We start from the raw sequence: 19,959 nt of genomic DNA, 5'->3' as shown, positions 1-19,959 counted from the left end.
AATTTTTAGGAAATTTTTCTATAAGGGGTAGGGTTTTTTATGAGAGGTAGGTCTTCCATAAGGGTTTTTTGGGTGGCTGAAAAGTTGCAATATATCATAGATCATTTGAAAACCAATAAAAAGTTTATAATTCAACATATGCATACCATTAAAACATATCAAGCTTTCAATAATATTTTATTTTATTATAAGGGATGGTTTTTAAGGGTTGCAACTTTGTAATGAATCGTAAGCTTTCTAATCAATAACAAAAGAAATGCAATACATTGTGAATGCACCAAAAGAATATTTTAAACTGTTAAAAACTTTTTTTTCTAATTTTATTTGCCATGGAAGGTTAGTTTTAAGGATTTTTAAGGGCTGAAAAGTAATTAAATTTCATAAATTATATTAAAAAACATGAAAGGAAATTAATCCAACATATTTGAACATGAATTGAATCTTTAAAATCTGCGATTTTCGCATTTTTTTCGCACGAGGGTAGTGTTCACCCCTAAATAGAAAAAAGCACACATCTAGACAATATAACTTTTGAAGTGAGGGGTCAGATCAGCTTGTATGCAAATTTTCAGGAAAATCCATGATCTCCGGAAAAATTGGGAGCTTTTACTTTATTTTCGCCTTCAGTGACTGGACAAATATGATTCCTAACTGTTAATATTTCGGAAACAAATGAAAGACTAAAAACTGCTAAAAATAGAGCATCTCCTCATAAATATTTTTTTTGTCCTACGTCTGAGTGACAGTTCCCGAAAATAGAGCACCAGTTTCTGAATTTAATTATTTTCAGCCGATTTTAACAATAATGCATTTACCCTAATAAAAGAATCACCCTGTAAATCAAAAACTTAATTTACCTCTTCATAGTTATGCGGATATTTTGACATTTATACAAAATAATAAAAAAAACAATTAATAGACTCAATGGATTTTTATTTTGTCTTTAATAGTGTCAAACTACACCTGCACTATAACACATACCACATTTTCCTAAATTTACGTAATTATTTTATTGTTACCCCGCCGTGACACTGCTATTTTCGAATGGGATTTTGCCTTAAATACCAACCGAAACGGCCGTCAGTAATAAGCCAGTTTATAATTAACCCGAACAGATATAAATCGTCGATTAAAACAGAAGCCGGGAGTGGAACAAGTGGCCCTTGTGTGTGCGTCCGTCTGTACCGACTGGGCTCGGGAAAATGAAATATACGGTCCGCGAAGTGGCTCCGCATATCTTGGCAGACCGCCAACGGCCTAATTGAAAAATTACAAGCTATTTGCACAACATCTTATAGACATATTCTGTCAAAATACATTAATCTGTACCAAATTGACTGCACCGAGTTATGATTTCATTTTTATATTTGTGAATGAACAGAAATAGGCGACCCGCGACGTGAGAAACTCACGCTTTACCACCTGCTCCCGTTTTCGTCGATATTTATCTGCGATTCGACACAGTCAGGAATTTTTTGATTGAATAACACAGGCACGCAAAAAAGTTGTCCGCTCCGCGAATGAGACCCACGCCCAAGTATGTATTTGGTCCCGCAGAAACCAAATCTATCTTGCATGGAAAATGCTCCACAGCCATTAAATTTTTTTTAAATGTCTAATACCACTTCTAAAACCTAAAACTGCGTTCAATGGGTGTATCTCTGATACGATTCGACTAACCACATTTGTGGAGTTCGTTGAATATTTTATTTAAGAACCCAATTAACCCTTGTTTTTAGTGAAAACCACAAAAATCACTCCTAAAATGTAAAAATCAGTTAAAATTTATTCATCGCATTCGGGGGATTTAAGTTAAAAACTCAAAACAAACGAGGAGGGTCATTAAATCCGGAAAGATATAAAAAGTGCATGATTCAATCGATTTTAGCCCAAACGGATCCACACCCCACTGTCCACTGTCCTACATACCCCCCAATAACCGACCCCCATTGAACTACTATGATAAGTAGTAATGGCAGAAAAATGCCTTTTTACACATCCCTAGGGCCAGACAAGCACTATTCCATTGATTTTGGGCCAAACGGATTCAACGCCCATCTGCCCATACCCATCCCCATAATTGTCCATCCAATCATTGTGACAGGCAGGAATGCCAGAAAACTCAAACTGTGGCTCAGATAAACATAAAATCGGATAGGCAAGCTCAACCTGAATAACGGAGTAGAGTGTAGTTAAACCATGGTCAGAAAAACTCAAACTGAACTAGAAGCAAACTAATTCTGAACCTTGGACAAGGAAGCTCTAACTGAACCACCAAAACCAGGCTGAAGCAGCGACAGCAAACTCACTCTGAAGTTCAATCAGGTAAACCCAAGCTGAAGCTTGGACAGGGAAACTCAAACTGAAGCTAAGACATGGAAGCTCAAACTGTAATAGGAGCAATTGAGGCTCGGACAGGGAAACTTTGGGACAAATAGTCAAATCAATCTGTGCCTAATGTTAAATTTACAAAAAATACCCACCTGGAAACAAAAAATATAGTGATATAGGAACAAAAATTCAAAAAAAGATAGTGTTTTTTTTCCTGTGGCGCATAAACGGCGAAGTTAACCTAAAAAATTCATAAAAGTAAAAACACTGGTGTTTCCCTAATAAAGAAATGAACTCCAGTCGAAAAAAGTTAAAAGAGGAAGTTGTGGCTATTAAAAAAACCTATCGACTCGTATTTTTCAATATATCGATTGCTACATTACTTCTCGAGATATATCGAAAAAAACCGTTAAAAATCGACTTTTTTTGTTTTTGCTGTATCTCTTGCAAATTAAGGTTTTGAAACTTGTTACTTGCTGTAAATGTAGCGTTGGCAAGCAAAAAGTGTATTTTTTTAAATAAAAAAATATTAAAAATTTTTCGAGTTATTTATCGAAAAAAAGGTCAACTCGAAAATCGGCTCTTCTTGCTTGACGAATAGTCGTAGAGAAACGAATCAGGGCTCATTTTTTCCTTAAGAGTTGTACTTTCACGGTAAAAAAGAGTGATAACGGCTTTATTCCTTTCAAGTGTCCAAAAATGACTTTGAAAAAACATTTTTTGGTCGCGTTCTTCTTGAATACCTTTTTCGATTTTTATTTATCGATAATGTCTATTACAGAATCGATTGCTGGCATTTTTACGCGAATTTAAAAAAAAATGTTGCTCTACAACCTCATACAGTCGATATATTTTTTTCCAAAAATTCCACAAGCAAAAAACCGTCAAAAATCGACTTTTTTTGTTTTTGCTGTCTCTTGCAAATTAAGGTTTTGAAACTTGTTACTTGCTGTAGATATAGCTCTCGGCAAGTAAAAAATGTGCCTTTTTTTAAATTAAAAAATATAAAAAATTTTTCGATTTATATCAATTTTTCGAAAAAAAGGCCATATCGAAAATCGGCTCTTCTTGCTCGACGAATAGTCGTAGAGAAACGAATCAGGGCTCATTTTTTCCCTTAAAAGTTGTACTTTTATTTAAAAAAAAAGTAATAGGTAATGATTTTGTTCAAGTGTCCAAAAATGACTGAAAAGAGTAACAATTTTTCGGTCACGTTTTTCTTGAATATCTTTTTCGATTTTCATTTCGCGATAATGTTTATTACAGGAATCGATTGCTGGCATTTTTACGCGAATTTAACCTTTAACTTTAACCTTGCCTTACAATCTTATCGAGTCGAGATAATTTATTTTTTCAAAAAATTCCAGAAGCTTTTTTAATTGTGCGTCAAACCCGAAGTATTCGAGCGCGGCGCGAGCTAACTGTAGCGGGCGGCGGAGTGGGGGTAACGCTACTCGGTCGCTCCGAAAACTTAATTCGGGTGTTCAAAATCGCTCTTACTTTCAAAATCTTCATTATCTCGACTTCTGGGCCACGTACAAAAATTCTTTTGTACTTAATTTGGGGTAGCTTGACGAGATAAAACAAAATGTAATGTTTACGACAGTCTCAAAAGCATAATTAGCTTTGAAAAATGTAATTCTCCTTTAGTCTAACATTCTTTCACCTCTTGTTAACATTTTAATAATCCTGTAATAGACATTATCGAGAAATTAAACTCGAAAAAGATATTCAAGAAAAATCATTTTTGGACACTTGAAATGAATAAAATCGTTATCACTCTTTTTTACCATGAAAGTACAACTCTTAAGGAAAAAAAAATGAGCCCTAATTCGTTTCACTACGACTATTCGTCGAGCAAAAAGAGCCGATTTTCTAGATGATTTTTTTTTCGAAAAATCGATATAAGAAACTCAACAAATTTTTAATATTTTTTAATTAAAAAACAAGTTTCAAAACCTTAAATATGCAAGAGATATAGCAAAAACAAAAAAAGTCGATTTTTGACGGTCTTTTCGATATATCTCTAAAAGTAATATATCAATCGATATATTCAAAAATACAAATCGATAGGTTTTTTTAATAGCTACAACATTCTCATTTAACTTTCTTCGATTCGATTTTTTATTAGCGAAAAACTTTTTTTACTTTTATGAATTTTTTAGGTTAACTTCGCCGTTTATGCGCCACATGAAAAAAACACTATCTTTCTTAGAATTTTTTTTCCTATATCACTATACTTTTTGTTTTCCAAGTGGTATTTTTTGTAAGCTCTTCTACCTATTGATTGGACTAAAAATCAACTGAATATTGCGTGTCTGGTATAGGGATGTGTAGAGTAATTTTTGTGACATCACCGATTGTCATAATAGTTGGACATGGGCAGGGGAAGGCGAGATGGATGGGTTTAGCCCAAAACAAGTGAATAAGTATTGCTTGTCTGGCTCCAAGGTTTCTAAGGTTACCTGATTTCAAGTTTTCGGACCAGAGAGGTAAGGGGTGAAGTAACTTTTGCATCTCTTTCTTTCATACGAGCTGGATGTACTAGCCATTTCACTCGATATAACACATCCGTACTTTGTCAATTTTGCACACAATTCTACCCTTCTTATTTTGAAGGTTGCAGCTGTATTATATGTTTTGTGATTGCAGCCGTTGAACTTTGTTGGAGTGAAATTGCTGAGAGATAAAACTTACTTGATAGTTGGCAGCAATCTGCATTATTATTCATTTATCCAACAGAATTAGAACAAATGTTGAAATACGATCATATATTTGATAGGCATTCCTATCAGTTGGTGATTGGGCAGTTATTATTCGTAGTAGGAAACCAGGCAACCTTAGCTGTTTAGAAACTTTTGTCTGGCTTTAGGGATGTGTAAAACGTCATTTTTCTGTCATTGCCACCAGTTGTTGGGTGTGGGTCAGTTATTGTAGGGCAGTTTATTTAATAGGTAGGCTACAAATCAAAATTCATAGGTTTTTAGGAGTGGTTGATTGCTCAAAATATGCACTGATTGTGAGTCCCACGAATACCCGTTTGTATTGCAGTTTTTGAAGTTTTAGAGGAGATTTTTATAAATATAAATATTTTCAGACAATATAGAAATATAGAAAGTAGTAATCCATATAAATGGTATAAATAAGATCCTACTCACCCTCGACTTGCTTGCCGGCGGCGGCTATCGCAGCAGCATTGATGGTGGCGTTAGTGATGAGCGAACCGTAGGTGGAGAGGTCCGGCGTGGACAAGCCAGGCTGGAGGCCCGCTGCCGCCGCCGCCGTGAGCGTCCTCTCTACCCCCGCGCCTTTCCCCAGCAGGTTGGCCATGCAGAGGGGCGCCGTGGCGGCCGCCGTAGGCTGCGACATGGCCGCCAGCGTCACGAGGTTCTGCACGCCGATGGGCGCCAGCAGGTTCTCTGTGCCGGTGAGCAGCTGCTGCTGCAGCAGCGCCGAGCCGCCCATCGCCTGCAGCAGCTGCAGCGAGGTGGCCTCGGTGGGCAGCACGGGCGAGTACTGCTGAGGCGGCGAGCTGAGCGCGGGGGCGGCCAGCGCGTTCCACACGTTGGCCTGCATCTGCTGCTGCCGCTTGAGCTCCTTCTCCTTCTGGGTGTCGGCGAACTTGACGACCAGCGGCGCCGAACACCCCTCCATGGTCTGCGACTGGTGCAGGTTCTTGATGGCCATCAGCGCCGACTGCTTGGAGGAGAACGTGACGAACGCGCATCCCCGGGAATTGCCCGTAGCGTCCCTCAACACGGTGCACTCCTCGATGACGCCGTGGCCGGCGAAAAGCGCGCGGACGTCGTTCTCGCACAGTTTCTTGCTCAGCATGCCCACGAACAGCTTTCTCTCTGCAACAAAATAGACTATGGTAAAAAAATGTATTTGATGTGATAAAATATTTATTTATTTATTTATTTAGTTTAGGGCTTCCCGATATGCGATAAAAATATCGATATGGTTTCGATTTTCGATACGGTATCGGTACAATACTCTCCTTGAAAATATTTGCAAGAGATTAACTTTTCAATTATTTACGATAATTATTGTATCGTCAATAATGTGTTGTCAATAATATCGACAAAAGCGCGGATCGCACAAAAATATATAAAACATATATAGGTATTTGTAAACAAATTCTCGTCGAATCTTCACGAAAAAAGCAATAGCGCGATGATGATAATGATGAAATGGATTTTAATATACTATTTGTAAAACCAGAAGTTTCTTTGACGTGGGAAAAAGAGATAATTCAATATTTGGACTCTCCAAGATCAGGAGCAGAAACTGATGTTTTAGTATGGTGGAGAAATTTCAATCACGCGTATCCAATATTATCGCTCATGGCAGGAGATATTCTGTGTTTGCCTGCAACTTCGGTGCCTGTAGCGAGACTATTCTGAGAAGCAGGTTTAGTTATAACTAAAAATAGGTGCTCTTTAAAGGATGAAAGTGCTCAGGCTCTAATTTTAATCAATAGGTGGATGAGAAGTCCCTTGAAAAAGAAATATGTAGCGTAAAATTAATTTTTTTGTCTCCATAAAATATTGTATAGATAATTTTACTTTTTTCATATTATATCTAAGCTTGTATGTTCGTTCAAATTAAGTAAATAAATTAATAAAAATGTTATACTTTCGAATTTGTTATAATTTTAATATTTTTTACGTAAAAATTTCAAATTTAGTGCAATTTTTCTAGTAAAAAAATAAATTTCAACTATTTTATATCAATAAATATTGAATATCGTATCGATATCGTATTGAAAAAAATATCGATACGATAATATTACAAAAATAATATTGTCGATATCAATACAAGACGATAAATTCAATCATGATTCAATACGATATCGATAATTTACAAAAATATCGGTATCGTATCGTATCGGGAAGCCCTAATTTAGTTAGAATCAACTACTAAGACAGACTGGAGCCCAATTATAAGGCAGGTATAATACAGATTAAAAAAAACAGACACAATTTACATTAACATAATTAAAACACAAATAGAAAATACAATTGTGAACAAAAAAGACAATAAACAGAAAAACTTCTCAGAAAAATATGTAAACAAGTATGTAAATAACACTCAAGAACCATCCTTAAATGTCATTTCTAATAGAAAATAAAACGAAAATTTCAAGGTGTATAATATATAGATTAGCATAATTTGGATTATCTGATAATCTAAAATTTATATGAAACGTCGACTTTATTATGTTACCAATAATAGGTTAAAACCTGAGCTATTTGCAGCTGAATTAGGTGTTCCCCTAGGGTCTAATCTTAGACCCCTCTTATTTTTGATATTTACTAATGACTTTACAAAAGTTATTAAATGTAATTAACTAAATTAAATGTGAGTTTTTGCAATCTCAAATTGATTGAAGAGTGGTGTGAAGCTAAAACATAGCTAAATGTAAAGTCGTAAGTTATTCATGAAAAACATGTCAATTATATTTAATTATTCTTTAAGCGATACTATTTACCAAACAGGTTGTTTAATGAGGGATTTGGGTTCTGTGTTTAACTCAAAATTAATTTTTTCGGAGCCTATCCAAATGTAGCAAAAATATCCCATAAAATGTTTCATTATAAAAAATTTTAGGTCATTCTCCAATATTAACACTTTAAAGTATATGGATCATTAACTTGGTGTCCTATTTATGAGATTCATTGTTTAGTTTTAGAATCGAATCAAATAAAATTTTTGTTATTCTTAACTGTCAAAAATGATAATGTACACCCCTATCGGGGCTGAATTTATTGCGTTTTAGATTCAAGATTCCATCATTTTTTATGTAATTTAACAATATTGACTGTAGGTCTCTGTTGTTACTATTTTCATTTCCAGGCAAAATGAAACTTTTTATTTTCCAACTGCTAATGTCAATATTCTTAGAAAAACCATCAAATGCATATGTTTTACAATTCTAATACAATTTCTGATCAACCCGGCCGGCTATGCCTAAACCTATATCGTTGCATTTATTTTTTTTAGTAAACGATTGAAATCGATTAAGGCATTTGGAAGTTATGACAATTTAAAAATTTCAAGATAGCGTCCTTCATACTGACGTTGCTATGGTAATAACAAAAAAAAGTTCAAACAAAACTTGTGAAGGGGTTAACAGTGTACCTAAAATGTGTATTTTCAACTTAGTTATATAAGCGAAATTTCGAAACAACGACAATTTTCCGGAATACTGTAGCAGTTGTGCCCCCTAATGGTGAAGTTCCAAACTTGAAAATATTTTAAATCAATTTCGTTTGGCCATATTTGTTAATAGATTTTTTATCCCATAATCGTAGCATGTCTATATACAACTGCTCCGTACCGTTAATAGATCACCCTGTATTAATAGATCAATAGGAAATGCTTTTCTATTGTAATTATTTGTTTTCTCTTTTCCGTTGTCTTCTCTGCTCTCTTTTATAGAAAGCGTATGTCCTATTTATTAGCTCTCTTCTTTTTTTCTCTATTTAAAAGGTATTACCTGTTGCATTTACATAAATCATAAATCAATGAAAAGGTAATTTAAAAATTTATCAATGTATCAATTTTGGTGTCTTTACTTTGCTTATTTTATTCTTTACTAAAAAACAATATTTTTCGATTTAATTTTTTGGGTAATCTGTATAATTGTTAAAATAAAATTATTCTTTAAGTAAGTTTATAGTGTATGTATGTGCTACAGCAATTCTATAACTTGAATGAATAAGTGAAGAAGTCAGTGTGTACAACGGGCCATTCTTCTTTTTAAATGGTAAAGAAAATCGTATCACACAGCGGATAAATCGTGATAAATGGAAGTTTTATAAGCGTTATACCTCAATTTAAGCATAACACTTTTCATCGGAAATTTATGGGCTCTTACAAACTATATATTGGTCATTGAAGCTACATTAGTTCCCCTGAACTAAAGAGTATTTGCAATCATTTCTTTAAGAGAACATTCAGTGTTTATTTGCGAGTAATACAAACTCTAATTACATAGTATAGGGCAGGGTGTAACAATGATGTTGCACTTTAAAAACTAAAAGTGAAACTATGTTTTTTTACAAATTACACAAAAATCTGGAGATAGACCTCAAAACCTTTGTTGAAACCTATCAAACCTTCATAAAATGTGGTAGCTACTATGATAGAACTGTAATAATTTTGAGTTATCTAATGATTCCTTAGTAATGTATCAAAAACTATTCGTATCTAATATTTGCATAGTTAGGAATTGTTTTAGAAAGGACGTTATTTTCAGTTTCATTAGAAAAATCAATTCTGGAAATTTCTCTCAACATCCATATATCCATACATATTTTCCATGAGCCATAGGTCTATTGTCCTTTTGTGGAGTTTTTAAATACATAATTTAGCCGTATATTTCCTAAAAAAGGAAGTATTGCATAGAAAATAAAAGTCTGAATGTGCTAAATATGCCACTGTTGTTTTTGTTCATCTGCTAAAAGTCCCTAGCTGCTATCTCTCTCGGTGACATAACTTTTTGAGGTTAGGTTTATTTACAATGTATTAATATAAAAATTTCATAACGATCGATGTCCACCCTGTCTATGGAATATCTTAATAAAATAGTTCTTGTATGACATTAAAAACTTGCATACATTTAAATGGTTCTTATAATAAACATATGAGCAAGTAACCTCTATTGTTGGCCATCGAATAATCGAGTAAAGTCAGACACCTCTAATGTTGTATGGAGAGGCTAATAACAGTCTACATTAACCGGAACGAAAACAATTCCGATTGACGGACAGCAACAGCGAACTGCAATCAATGAAATTATTCAATAACGGACAAATAGAGTCGAAATATTTTCAGTACCGATGGGTTTGAATACCAGGGAGCCTGTCTATAAATATATCGCCCTGTTTAATAAATGAAATACTGTAACAAACGCTGGGACGCGTAGTAATTTATTTGTTAGTTCTCGGAACAGATGGGCCAAAAAGTAAAATATTTCAATCAACACTAATTTTATCGAAAAGTTAAGAGTCTTCATCTGATGTTTTAAATAAACTGGCGGAAAATAGATGTACGCCGATCACCCCGTATATTCGGCTTATTCGACTGGTACACGATCTACGCTTGCAGTTTCTATTAAATAGAGTGCGAGTGCATGTATACACTTCGAATGTATGGCCCATGATTTGTAGCAAAAGATGGAGATGAAAATTTTAAACTGAATTTTAAAAAAATTAAAAATTTAATACAATTAATACTGCTGTTATTGTTGTTATTTAGGGTGGGCACAGCCTACCTTGACCCTTCCGACGAGCCGCTACTGTAATTTACTATAGTGAGCTATGACCTAAAACTGACCAATTGTTATTACTGTCATCGAATGGCTCGCGGTTGACGAAACAATTGTTTCAATCAAGGACTACTAATAGTTTAGTAATCTTTTTACCTCCCAGAAGGCTGTATTAGACATACGGAAAAATTGAAACAAACAAACAAGTGGTGGGAAATTATATTATCTGGTCCGATGCGCACGGGCGATAAACACTCCTGAAACGCGCTCTGAATCATAAATCTTTTATAATGTGTACAGAGGACACTTTCGTGTCCTTGCTGTATTCTCTTAATGCAAGTATATTATATGAGACGTCGTGAAATAACACGGAATTATTTAATAACGTTGTTATAAGAGCAATTAACAGAAATTGTGTTTGTCCTATTAATAGATGTAGTTCCCTTGCTTTGTAATACACCCAGTCTACCTGTTCACAAGCTAGCAAACGCATTTAATGGAAAACCTTTTTGATGTGGATTTTAGCCTAACAATAGGAGACTAAAACAACCACCATTGTGACGTCAGTAAACAAAGGAGCATCATATGTGAGGCTTTAATTGGTATATGCATACATATAAAGCTGCCTTAATAGAAATCAAGTACACTCCGTACAATATTTGTTGGGGTAGAAGTCCAAGAAAAGAATAAGCCAATAAAGTTCTGTTATCGGAACTACTGTAACAATTTACGACGGCAGCGGCGTACCTTGAAATTTTCCGGGAAACTTTCAGAATATTAAGATAATTATATGCGTTAAACACGATACTCTTCGACTGGGAATTAAACTCCTTTTAATTTTTCACCTCTATTGATTTATTTTAATAATACGAAATTACACTGAAAATGCGCATGAAGATACACTTACGAAGAAACACGGTTTCTACCTCGAGTGTCGAATGCGGTTAATTCCAAGAGTTTAGAAGACTTTACACAGCGTTAGGCAAAGCATAAATAAAGGCAGCGATGTAAAAATAACATAATGTAATCAAATATTTAATGTATGTATAAATATGTAGGTACGACTTTTGCATCTTTCAACAGAAATTATTTTTTTACAGAATTACTGGAGTATGTATGTATGCTAATTTTACTTTGTTTTTTTTTCTACTTTTATTGATTTAAGTTTCATTCATACTTTGTTCAACACTTCTTTATTTAATATGTTTATTGGAATAAAATTATTTATTCTTGATATTTTTTTTGTAAAACGCAATGTTTTTGAGAAAAATGACGAATCACGATATGCATTCGATCACATTTTTACATTTTTCTCGAAAACGTTGGGTTTTACGAAAAAAAATATCAAGAGACAAAAAAGTTTCTAAACTTAACGGCTTTCTAGCGGATTAATAATTTTTAAGAAATTTAAGTATGCGTCCAAACTTTTTTGGCTCCAAAGACAAGGGGCCCCACGAAAAATTGTCTTAAGGGGATTCCCCGCCAAAAAGCGTAGCACTATCAAATTCCACATATCATAAAACCCCTGTGAATCACATTTAGTGATTCTCGTACATCTGGGTTCTGAGATATAAAAAGACTATTCTTAGGGGCGGATTTCAGGGGGCTGTAACTCCGAAAGAGGGGGCCACTAGATAAAAATAAAAAATACGGGTTATCTAAATTTGTGTTAAGAATCTGTGACCAAATTTTGTTGCACTGATTTCGGGACACCCTGTATAACTATCTATCTAATATGGAATAGAAAATATAAAATGATATGGGCCTTAATATTCTGCATATAGCGCGACCGTATTCTTTTACATGCGCATAGGGCGATTAGTTCGCCCTTGTAGTTATAAAATTTTCCCAATAATATGCTCGAACTAGTAATTAGGAGTACAATTTTTACTACAAACGTAATTTTGTATAGCGACATCTACACGAATATTGTGGTACTTTATTAGACAAAATGGGGTTTCAATTTTCCATTTTCATTCATCATCGGGTGTCTCAACAACTGAATTTTGCGCCATTTGTGCGGTAAAGACAGCGTGGCAGTTGACTTCAGGGTTACTAAACATGAAACGCTATACGAAAGAACGCTATACGCTATCATTGTTGAGCAATATTTAAAAAATAATGAAGGTTTGGCACATAGTTCGGAATTTTCGTACAAAACATGATCGGAATAGTGATTTAACTTCATCACCTGTGAAGAGATTAATAGAAAATTTCAGGGAGAATGGATCTTAAGAACTCTGTCCGTCCTTCAACAAGTCGTTCAACACAAAACATCGAAGCAGTTCGAGAAAGTGTTGCTGAGAATCCAGGGACATCAGTTCGGCATCCTATAGCGTATTCTCACGAAAGATTTGCGTTTTCATGTTTACAAAGTGCAATTGACTCAAGAAGTGAAGCTTATTGATCACGCAGAGCGAAGAGTTCGCTGAATGGATTATGGAACAATAACAAGTGGATGCTGATTTTTCAAACAAAGTCATATTCAAGAATGACGGTCATTTTCATCTTGATAGCTTAGCTAATCGACATAGTTGTCGCATTTGGGGTACAGAAAAACCACGAGTGATTGTTGATAAAGAAATGCATCTACGTGTTTGGTGCGGATTTTGGAGTGGAGGAATTATCGGATCATTATTCTTAGAAAATGAGGAAAATTGCAAGATATAGATGTAGACCACATGAGATTTCAACAAGACGATGCTACATGCCATACAGCCCGAGAAACAATTCAATCATTTCCTGGTCGTGTAATTTCCCGTTTTGGTGATCAGAATTGGCCGCCCAGATCAAGCGATATAACGCCGTTGGACTTTTTTCTTTGGGTTTTTTGGAGTCTAAGGTTTATGCCAACAAACCCACGACCACCCGTGCCTCGAAGGAGGAAACTGAGCGCTGTATCAACGAAATCGGCCGTATTTATGCAAAACGGTTATGGAAAAATTTCTATAAAAGGGTGCATATAGGCTGGTAAAGCCGTTGATACCATTTACTCGACATGCTATTCCATACATAAATCTATGCTGTATACTTCATACTTGAATCAATAAAAACTCTTTATAACTACCTTCTGTTAGACTTTTAAATCGATAGGACCTCCAGATCTTTCTAAAAATACACGGTTTCTTTTTTAAGTTTCGCAAATTCATATAAATTGGAGATGCATGTAATTAATACTTGCAGCCCACTGACCACTTTGGGAAAATACTTTGCGTGGTTCATGTGCACATACTATTTCTGAAGGGCCTGGCAGGTATTCAAATAAGCGAACGGACATACATTATTAACTGAATAATTTAACCGTTCCATGATTCATCGGTTGCACAGGTGGGAAATGTCACAAGATTTCGGAACGCACTTAGCGAGACCGGCGTTGGATATTTCAATTAGCAGCCGTCACAAAATGCGTCCTTAATAGTTTCCTGTTATATACCTCTGAATGCGTTAATTTCGCTGCACAGTTTTCACTTTGTAGTGTCTCGCGAGGAATTTATGTCAATGCTGTTCAATGAATATCGATTCGATATGATTCTGTTTCTTCTGAAAAAAATTATAAACTAACGAAAGCGAGTTCAAGGAAGTAGCGACGAACGATCGGTTTCTATTTGTTTGTTTCCTTTCAGTTTGACTACTGTTTACATGTCACTTCTCTGGTATTTCGTACTGGAATTTACAAAAATTATATCGGACAAGAAATGTCTGAAAGAAAATACTGGGTATAGAAATAAAAAATTGCTGATTTCTAAGTATTATCTCTGTTGGTGATCCTTGTTGATATTTCAGCGGGGTTTTTCATGTCATAAGACTCCCTTTCAAACGGGGAGAAAAAAATGTTAAATAATAACGACTGTATCTTGAGTACACACTTCGGTGATTTAAAGAAAAGCCAAAGAAATTTGTATGTTAAAGTGTGTATAAAATTTTTATTAAAATCTTAGCTGAGCGCTTTCGACTACATAGTCATCATCGGAGCTATTCCTAAAATATCAACAAGAGGTTGAAATGACATTATATAAAGCAAAAAATTCTTTTACTTACGTTAAATTTTAGATACCAAAAAATATTTAGGATTTAGATTTTCAACGTTTCCTAAACCTTTCCATTTAAAACTGTTTTAGATAGTCTTTTTTATTTAAAACAATTTTGTTTTCTTCTATTTTTTTTTTGTACATGCGATAGTTTTTGAGTAAACAGGTAAAATAAGCTCACCATGGTGCATATGATGGTATTTTGCTACGTGAGAGAGTTTTTATTGCAATAAAAAACATTAAAAGGAAAATTATAAATGTTGGAAATTACTATCTCCCATCATTTTAGGGTGTCTCATTTCTACTTCAAAAAAACTAAAGGGAGGCGTTGCTCTTGGAGAAATTTATTTTTAGTATTTTTTTAAATGATTTATTCACATAATATCTGTGCTTTAGCTTTGACCTATTTTTAATTACTGATACTTTTGGTATCATATTTCTTTTGTGACTTGCGTAAACATTTGTCTTTGTTCTGACTTTAATAAATTAATATTATTATCATTTAGATTAACAGAAACATAATGTTGGAAAGTCACTTTATCACAAAGTGGTGTTTTTTAACAGTGCAAATACGATTGCCCATACTAACATTTACTAAAATTATTTTTGAAAATTATTTTTTTTTATCGGGATTTTAAATGTAATCAATGTAATAACACTACACCAAATTTGATTTGAATTGGTTAATATATAACAAAAAATATTAGAAAAAATAAGTTCTGGAGACTGAAACAAATCGTGTTTGTACGACATTTTTTAATATGAACTGTGGTTAATGTCTTATTCATCCGAACTGGAAATAGGGCAAACCTTATTTAATAGATTACTTCAACTCTTGTGTAAGATTTAACGAACAAAAAAAAAACACAAACAAGCAAACAAAACACGTAATATTTCAAAACGCATTTCGTGCGTGAATTTGGAATGTGAAATGCCAAATTCCGCTGGTAGCTCGACACTTCTCGCCACAAATAGCAAGTCATCCGGCCTTCTCTTTTATTGCCAAGGCCACGGAATTCCGTCCTGCTGGTATACTTTCTTAGCAGGAGTTGCATTTCTAGCGGTCCAAGAAAAAACAAACCAAATCACACCTTCTAACCCGTTTCGCAGGTCAGGTCCGCAGCATTAAAATTAATGGTAATGGGTTAGAAAGCTATTTGTCAATTCTCAACTATGTTTGGTGGAGTCATTCGTTCGGTTGGTCTATGAAAATAATATATATACAATCGATTGTATACCGGGTGGATAGAAAAAATTGAAGAAAAACTAAAGAATTACTTTTTAGTAAATATTTGCTCTACAAAAAAAAATTAATTGACAAACCATAAACATTTAAAAATTGTGTACGTCTTTAAAAATGTGATATTGTATTTAAAGATCTGCTTTTAATTACTTGAAACACATTGTACTACAAAAACTGATTCCAAGAGTAAGAATCCGTTGCATGAAGCAATCGCTAATAGCAGTTCCCAAAATTTTTTTAACAAAAAAAAATTGGTCGCAGTTGACCATGGCTTTGATTCAAGTATACAGTTATTGGGGCATAAATCCGAGTTGCTTTCCCGTGGATCTATTTAAAAAAAAGTCCGGTCAGTAGATAATAAGTAGCGAGGGCTGCTAATCCGTAAAAAGAACGCACTGTATAACACATTCGCTTTTGTTCTGTAAATTTTCATGAAATAATGCTCATTGTTCTCCACTGCTGTGTTAGGTTATTAATAATTAATCCATATTTTTTTTAACGGAACGTCTGACTGATAATATTGTTTCCTCCTTCAGAGACATAAGTACAAAAAAGACTTAATCCTTTTGTGGCTTAGTCCATTAAGTAGATTGCTGGCTTCGACCCGCGGAGCAAGAGTAATAGATCAAATTTCTTAAAATTAAAACCCAAAGCGAATACCCGCCCGCTCCCGACGGCGTTACAGGAACACCTTCCGTTTATTTTTAACCGCGACGCCCATCATCGGTGGCGTGGAGGTGTCATTATGCCGGGCTCCGAGACATTTTTCAGCCGTCACTCACCCTCAAGAAATAACTCGCTTTTAAATGTTTTATTTTGTACATTATTCCATTTATGATGTATTGCTCGGGGATTCTCCGCCACCGCCGCTGCCGCCTCACTGAATATTTAATGGCGTATCATTATTGTCCTCCCGAGAATGTAAATGCTGCATTAAAAAATTGTTAGTCATCCTTTGTGGCGTCGCTTCTTTTAATAGTTCCAGTATTATTCATAACAATCGTGATACGAATGCTGCGGTTTCATAAAAAGGGGATCTTGGAGAAACTACAGGTGGAAAATTGGCGGTTTTAATCTACAGGGCGTTTTATTGTTTATTTTTCATTATTTTTTATCCAACGGAATTAATAAACATTACGGGTTTTCAATATAGGATTGCATTACAAAGAATAGGTACACTATATAAAGAGGAACATTTACAAAATTATTTAATTTTTAAACGAAAACTTACATACGTATTAGTGAATAAAAGATTGTGGCAGCATCACCTCATCTTTAACTGTGTAAAAATCCCTCCATTCTTGTCAATATTACATTTTTAAGTTGTGAAAACATAAAGTTGTGTACATGGTGTCTCAAACTCGATAGTATGAGCCTACTGTGATGATACAAAAAATGCAAATACAATTTGGGACACGTACTGTTAAATGGGATGACGACCCAGACAACATCCAGACATAAGCAGTGTTTTTATTTATCAACTCATACAAATATTCTCAAATATTCTCCTATATACAAAATGTGCAGTTACTATAATAACCATCAAGGGTTTTTGGATCTATTTGCAAACGTACCAACAAATAATAATCATTGAGTGAACATTCATTATATTCATGGTGATTTAGGTGAAGTATACATATTTATTTTCTTTATATTATGTTATTTAGTTATTACATGTATTTTATTTTTTCTGTATTTATCCATCTTGTAAATAGAATTTTCTATTGGGTGGTGTATAAAACAAATTAAAATAAAAATAAATAAAATAAAGAGTCTCAAAAGAAATACTACCTAAAAATCACATTAGCGATTGAAGGATCAAGTAGTCGTTGGAAAATAATTGAATGTTCGTTGTTTAAAGTGCATAAATGTCATTAAAAATAAAGAAAAGGATTAAACTCGATAAATCTTTAATGCAGTTAAAACAAAAGGTGATGATAGCAATAACTAAACTTAAAAAATGAGGTAAACGCTTTCATACTACATACATATTACAATCTATTCTCTATATGACCTCTCATTTCAAGACACATATCCAGTCTTCGCCTGACTTCTTTGTGGGTTGAGTTTATTAACATTTCGCCGTTTAACTCATTACAAGCGTTTGTGATTTCTTCTTTCAAATGATTAATATCCCACGAAAGTGTTTTGAAAACATTATTTTTTAAAACCCCATAAAAAAAATCGAGGGGTGTTAGATCTGGTGCACTTCTGGGCCTCTGAATAGGTCCATTAAGCCCAATCCATTTTTCTGGGAAAGTGTTATCTAAATATTGCTGCACAATCCTAGCCTTGTTGGGTGGAGTCCTGTCGTGCTGAAACCATAGGTTTCTCCTTAGCTGCAAAGGCACGTTCCCCAGAATAGAAGTGCAGGAAATTTAGGTAACTCACGTTATTGAATGTATGTTCATAAAAATAAGACCCAATTAAATGCCTACCGATGATGCCGCACCGTACATTTACTCCAAAATGGCCTTAGTTTTGGACAATGTGGGGATTTTCAATGGACCAGTAGTGTTCGTTGTGCCTGTTTGGCAAACCATTACTGCAAACCGACTTTCGTCCATCCAAAGAACATGCCGAAAAAAATTCTGATTAACAGTTTCTACATTTACTACAATTTGAGCTATAAAATTAAGTCTGTTTTCAATGTGATGCTCAGGCAATTACTCAAAATTGTGAATTTTGTAGTTGGTCCTTAAAATTCGTTGAACGGCTGATTTATCCAAATTCAATTCCCGGCTAGCCTGACGTATAGAATTTCGTGGATTTTGTTCGAAATACTGTAACAGTCTAGCTGTATTAACATTATTTCTTGCCCTTCGGTCAATTATTAGATTTTTCCGAACAGAAACTACATTTTCATTTCGTCGCAAGGTCGCCTGCAATCTTGTAACGGTTCTATGATCAGAAATTAGGCCCTCTGGATATCTTTCTCGATATAACTCTACAGCTCTTCTTGAATTTTTTTGTGACTCGCCGTAATTAGCAACATACCAATTTTTTGCTAAATGCGAAAACATTGTGTAAGCACAAAAGTTATACGTTTGACGTTCGCATTGAGTAATGACAAGTACCTATTTTGTGACATTTATGCACTCTAAACAACGAACATTCAATTATTTTCCAACGACTACTTGATCCTTCCACCGCTAATGTGATTTTTAGGTAGTATTTGTTTGGGGACCCTTTAGGACGATATTGCTTATAACTTTTAAATGGGAACTTCCCATTGGGAAGTAATGCAGAAAAATTTCTCTAATAAAAGTTTGTTAGAAAAAAGAAATGTCTTTAATAGCAAAAAAATTTGGGTATGTTTCTGGAAAAAATATAATTTATGACGTCATTAGTCGTTTCTGTCAAATCCCAAAGATAATACTTACTTTCGATTGAAAATGGAGCTTACCTCATCCCATTCAACACTACGTGTTTTGTATCCTCACAGTAGGCTCAAACTATCGAGTTTGGGACACCCTGTACAAACAAATACCAGGTATGCTGTTAGATAACAAAATCGTTTAATTAGTTGTAATCTAGAATTGATTTTAGTTCCTATTAGGTGTAATATACCAATAGAACACATGTAATTTAATAAAAATTTAAAATGTTATCAATATAAGATTTATTTAGCTAAATAATAATTGAGGGAACATTACCCAATGCGTAGTGTTATTTTGTCAACATAATTGAGTGTGGACTCATTTTAACAAAAAAAATCTGTTGATTTTAAGTGAAAATTTACTCAATTTTTTATGACGAGATAGCAACACTAATAGACCAGTCGCTATCTGTTTTGGTTTGGGTGAATCGTATATCCACGGAGATTTTTGGCTTTTTGGCTTTCAAATATCGCTAGAAATGAAAATTTTTCTATGCGCATAAAAAAAACGTGGGCTTAACTTTTGACGGCACAATATGTTAAAAAAATTGGAAAAAATGTATTTTTCTTCCTATTTAATTATGTATCTTTTTAAGAGTTGATTTTAGGCGAAAATGGAAGAGGAAAAAAATTTTTGTAATTAAATTTTACAAAATATGACTAGTTACAAATCGAATGAATCATGATTATTATGGTAAAAATC

At 34.2% G+C, this 19,959-nt stretch overlaps 1 protein-coding gene across 5 annotated transcripts in view; it reads right to left on the bottom strand.

Moving 5' to 3' along the window:
• Positions 1-19,959, bottom strand: part of LOC108904551 (CUGBP Elav-like family member 1) — a 270,054-nt gene that overhangs the window by 50,323 nt on the left and 199,772 nt on the right. For all 5 annotated transcript variants that reach the window (XR_001964236.2, XM_018707154.2, XM_018707155.2 and 2 more), the window contains one exon: positions 5,490-6,185. Coding sequence is in view for 4 of the 5 variants with exons in the window: in XM_018707154.2 (XP_018562670.2) it covers positions 5,490-6,185 (696 nt within the window). In the remaining variant the exon portion in view is untranslated. The remainder of the gene's footprint in view (positions 1-5,489; positions 6,186-19,959) is intronic.

Source organism: Anoplophora glabripennis, unplaced genomic scaffold (assembly GCF_000390285.2).
Source record: "Anoplophora glabripennis isolate ALB-LARVAE unplaced genomic scaffold, Agla_2.0 scaffold99, whole genome shotgun sequence".
Lineage (NCBI taxonomy): Eukaryota > Metazoa > Arthropoda > Insecta > Coleoptera > Cerambycidae > Anoplophora > Anoplophora glabripennis.
The sequence above is the reverse complement of the archived record's forward strand: the minus strand, read 5'-3'. Positions and strand labels throughout refer to the sequence as shown.